This window comes from Hydra vulgaris, chromosome 07 (genome assembly GCF_038396675.1).
Source record: "Hydra vulgaris chromosome 07, alternate assembly HydraT2T_AEP".
Lineage (NCBI taxonomy): Eukaryota > Metazoa > Cnidaria > Hydrozoa > Anthoathecata > Hydridae > Hydra > Hydra vulgaris.
The window spans coordinates 13,832,442-13,837,500 of NC_088926.1; the positions used below are offsets into that span (position 1 = coordinate 13,832,442).

The 5,059-nt window shown below is 25.3% G+C and overlaps 1 protein-coding gene across 2 annotated transcripts in view; it reads left to right on the plus strand.

Annotated features, from left to right (window-relative positions):
• The first annotated feature begins 3,121 nt into the window (after positions 1 to 3,121).
• The window catches only part of LOC100201616 (intraflagellar transport protein 74 homolog), a 55,599-nt gene continuing 53,661 nt past the window's right edge, over positions 3,122 to 5,059 (plus strand). For both annotated transcript variants that reach the window (XM_065801124.1, XM_065801125.1), the window contains exons 1-3: positions 3,122 to 3,261; positions 3,990 to 4,072; positions 4,423 to 4,443. In XM_065801124.1, the coding sequence (XP_065657196.1) occupies positions 4,003 to 4,072; positions 4,423 to 4,443 (91 nt within the window). In that variant the 5' untranslated portion in view covers positions 3,122 to 3,261; positions 3,990 to 4,002. The remainder of the gene's footprint in view (positions 3,262 to 3,989; positions 4,073 to 4,422; positions 4,444 to 5,059) is intronic.

Sequence of the window (5,059 nt, forward strand, 5' to 3'; positions counted from 1 at the left end):
GCTCGCGAAATCTCCATTAAGAGACGTATCCTTAACCAATTTATAACTGTTCCATATCTTTCACCATTCTTTACGGACAGTTTATGTGCCAGTAATGTCATGAAGCGTTTACATTCGTCTCCGAGTCCATTTGTCCCAAAAATCAATGGGGTGAATGTACCGTGCTCAACTTCTAGAAATCATTCTAAATACTCACGTTTTTTGCTTCTTCGTGTCTACGAAATATCTGTTTTGTTGGTTGTTTTTTGAAAGACTTGGAATATACGTGCGTTTTACTCTATTATTGAAGAATGCAGTTTCTCCCTTCCTTCAAAATCCTTTTGCTTTCATATCCAGTCTAGCTTCATTGCTTACATTGGTATTTTTAGATGAAATTTTTCATTTGTCAACGGAATTAAATGCGGCTCCGCTTGAACATCAGTACAAGCCAGCTATTTTAGAACAGCCACAGTTCTATATTAGAACCACAGTTCAATTTTTGCCAGCCACTTTTAGTTATTTCAGCAACATTTAGCTTATTTCCGCCACAGTTCTATTATAGAACAGCCACATAGATCAGTACAAGCCAACTATTTTAGAACAGTTTTTGCTTTATAAGTCTTTAATTCTACGTTAGTTACAGCCGAGCGCTGGGCGGCAAGTGGTGGAAATTATTTATCAGAGTTAGATTAATTCAGATCCAAATCATGAAAAGAGTAGAGTGCATATGACATACAATCTATTAGCGCGAATTAGAAAAACACAATTGAATGTAATGATAACTTTTTAAAGCATGTATTAAACTGTACTATTTTTTCTTTTAAATTACTGTTTTTCAATTCTAAAAAAACGTTGCTTTGCATTTCAGAGTTCCTTGTGGTCCATAGGTGAGATAAGTTACGGAAACATTTTAGGTGTGATAGAACTGCTTTCCCAAAGGGATCTCATTTTAAAGGATAATTATCGAAACGCCTCGTTTGACAATATCAAAACAATTCACAACAAATTAATTTGAAGAATTAATTGGAAATAATTCCTTCAATATATTTATTCCAAGATGTTTTGATATTGCCAGGTAGCTCATTTCGAAAGAAAGATATTATACAAAGAACTATGCAATAGCAGTGAATTACAAACCAGATTCATCGTGTTAAGCAAACAACATTAAATTTGTGGCACAAATATAATGTTGTTTGCTCAACACAATGAATATTAGTTTGCCATAAATTATGATTTGAAATCATGTGTAACGATTTCTAAAGTTTTGTAAATTGTAGTGACAAAAAGCTGAAAATGCTCGTATAATATTGGTAATATGACGGCAAACATGTCATGAAAATACTATGCAATAACAGAAAAACAATGCAATATTGCTATATTCTTTTCTTGTGGAGGCCAAACACATAACTTATGATGTGATGTTTATACAAACAATATAATAAAAAACTTATTTAGTTGTAGTCCTAATAGATCAAAAATATAATCAAAGTGTATTAATTATTTGCTTTATCGGGGGGAAACAGACGGTCAAGTAGAGTTAAAATTGAGTGGTGTGCCATAAGACTCTGTTATTGGAGCCTTGTTTGATCCTACTTCGAATATTAATGATCTATCAAGCAAAATAATGAATAAATGCATAATGTAAAAACCAAATAATGAAGAGTTTATCATTTTGAACGATAAGAAGAATTTATCATTCATCAAATTTGAATTTAGACAATCTAAACAATTTGAATAGCTTTTTCAACTCTCATGCATCCATAAACATGAATAACTTAAACGAATAAAAAAACCCATTTAAGGTGGCTCATATAAAAAAAATAATCTTCTAATTTTTTTTTAATATACCATTTGATTCAAAATTTATAATTCTTTCAATAAATATATACATTTTGCATAAAATACTTACTTATATTACCTTACTTAATATGACCAATAAAAAAATAAGGTAATATTACTAATACTAATATTACCTTATTTTTTTATCGGTCAGTTTCACTTTTATGCTAATAATTTCTATTATCGGAAAACTTTGGTCATTGTTTTCATAACTTTTTAATTTTATTCTTTTTTTGGACTTCGAAACATGATATCTCGAGATTAAGAAAAGCTTTTTGGCTGAAATTTTTAGTGTATCTTAATCATTAAGATTTCAGATGTACTAAAATTATCAACTAAGAATAGTTTTATCAATTTTTATAACACAACACCTGTTTTTTCTTATGTATAAATTTGTGATTTTTTTAAGTATTGTGTCCCGTTTTTAATATTTAATTATTTTTTCATTCATTTAGTAGAAATGAATGAAAATAATGTAATGAAGCTATAACCAAAAAGTTTTTGAATTTAAACCAAAATTAATCAAGAAACATTGTTTTGAATTTTTTCAAATTTGCCCTTTTTACCACTGATTTTGCCTCAAAGTTGCCTTAAATATAATTTATTTACAATTTTTTTTAATGAAATTTGAGTTTCTTTAATTATCAAAAATACGATAAAGTATATATGAACCGTTGCAATTTATTTTATTGAAAATTTTTTTTTTTCTATATGAGCTACCTTAAAAAAAGTAAGTTCAAATTCCCGTAACGACGGTTTTTGACAAAAGAACAAAAATAATTTATGAAAAAATTTAATTTTACCCAAAATTAACGGATAACGTATAAGAAACAGTTAACCCGAGTAATTAGTAAACTTGTAAAATTGCGTGGTGCAAAAAAAAAAAAAAAAAAAAAAAAATTGGAGTGTAAGACTAATATTCTAAAAAAGTTAACTAAAAAATTTGTATGATTAGTGGGCTTGCCTTTTCACAAATTATTAAATCTGAAAACAGTCCCTACTTTACAAGATAGTCAAACCCTCCAATTCAATAAAATTGTCTTTCCTCCTTCCTTTGTAAAATCACTATAATAATTTTCACTCATCAAACATCTATCACGGTGTTCTAAATTATGTTTTATATCTAATCTATCAAACTTTATTTAAGAATACACACATAAATATATTTAAAATATGTCAGCATCAAATTTGTTTAAAACAAGTATGAATTTATTATCAAATAATAAATAATCAAATCAAATATTATGTTTCATTTGGTAATATTATATTTTTTAAGAAACTACGGCAACCGGTTGGTTGCGATATAACTTTTTTGTTTACCCGAGCTAAAAAATGGTGGACAAATATTTGGAATAGTTTACACTTATGCTACATTTAAATCTTATAATTCAACGCAATGCTTCGCCAAATAAAAGAATAGTTTTCTATTTCTCATTTTATTAAGTATAAATATGGAAAAATTTTATCATTATTGTTAAAAACCTTTTTTTGTTACTTCTGCTGCAAATATTTTACAGTTACTACTATAAAAATATGTAATTAAATAGGAGTTTTTTTTTAGTTTAATTAGTTAATTTTGTATCAAAATTTATCGTTGAAGTTATCTGCTGTGTTTAGAAAATCTTTCAATTATCTTTCATTTATTCTCCATAAATTCGTAGTTATGCAAAATGTAGTTAAGAAAAAAAGTTAAACAAACAACAACAAAAATAAAATATAAAGTTTGATAACATTATAATTGTAAGCGACCTAGGTGTTATTTATTAAGTTGGTATATATGTATATATATATATATATATATATATATATATATATATATATATATATATATATATATATATATATATATATATATATATATATCTTTTATAAATAGATTATAAATTTAGTTTAAACCAAAATTGGCATTGACATTGAAATCAGAATTATTTTTGATTAAAGCTTTTTATTTTGTTTGCTGTTTGAAATAAAATTTTATCTTGTTCCTCTTCAAAAAAATTATGCCTTATTGTTTTGATTCTACTTACAAATGATAAAGTTTTTATATATACCAAGTATAAAGTTTTTTATTGAGAAAATTTAAAGTTAATGTTTTAAAATGAAAAAAATTCTTTATAAACTTTTTCTAAAGATTTAAAACTTTTTTAGAACATTAAAAGTTTTTTTCTTAGACATACAAACAAAATGAGTAATGCGAGACCTTCCTCTGGAACAATTAGAGTTGGAACTGCTTCTCGTGGAAGAATGGCTGGATGTATCTTTTTAAATCCTTTAAATCTTTTTTATATATTTTAAGATATGTTATATAGTATAGCATAATATAGAGTTAAAACTAGTATAGTATAAATAATTTATGTTAATATTGGTATATGTTTCATTATACAACACAAGATGAGACAATATTTCTTTTTATAATCCTTCTCTGGTCTAGAGTGATCAGAGTTAAGAATTAAATACTTTTGAATGTATGTTGAAATTCTAAATGAATGTAGTAAAGGTTCTAAATATATTCAAAACCATATATAAATAGCTTTATATTTTGTGTATTTGATATAAAGTATTTTTTTAAGATTTATTTTCATTAATTGCATACTAAAATCTCAGCTACAGGCAGACCTCCAACAGGTATTATTTTTTATACTTTACTTAATTTTAAAAATACTTAGTTTAATAGTTTATTTTAAAGTTATAATTAAACTTTTAAGCTTCGATTCCAAATATGACTAATAAAAAAATTTAGAAATTATTCCTTAGAATTAGCCAAAACCATCTAATTCTAAATAGAATTAATTTTTACTCTTAAATTCTTCGTAAAATTATCAAGGCAAGACTACAAGTGTTTTAAGTCATGAATAAAAAATTATCAAGCGAAGAAGTATAGTTCTAATCTTATGTTTAAATAAATTCTTTTGAGGTTATCAACAAAAGTTTTAAGTTTGTTTTTCTTAAAATGCTTTAAATAGTAAACAAGTTTTAGTAAATTTAAGTTGTATTATACTAAAATAAATGAAGAAATATTTAAATACTTGTGATCTATAGGAAAATTTTGCAATAAATATCTTTAGTTTTTTAGTTTACTATGTACAATGATGTCTGAAGGAAATTCTGAAAGGCCAAACTAAAGTATTTTATAAATGTTTATTGTATTTTTGAGAAATCATGGTTTATCCAAATTTAGTTGTCTCCTAAACCACCATATTAAAAAATATGAATAAAAATTTATATTTATATGTTGTTGTTT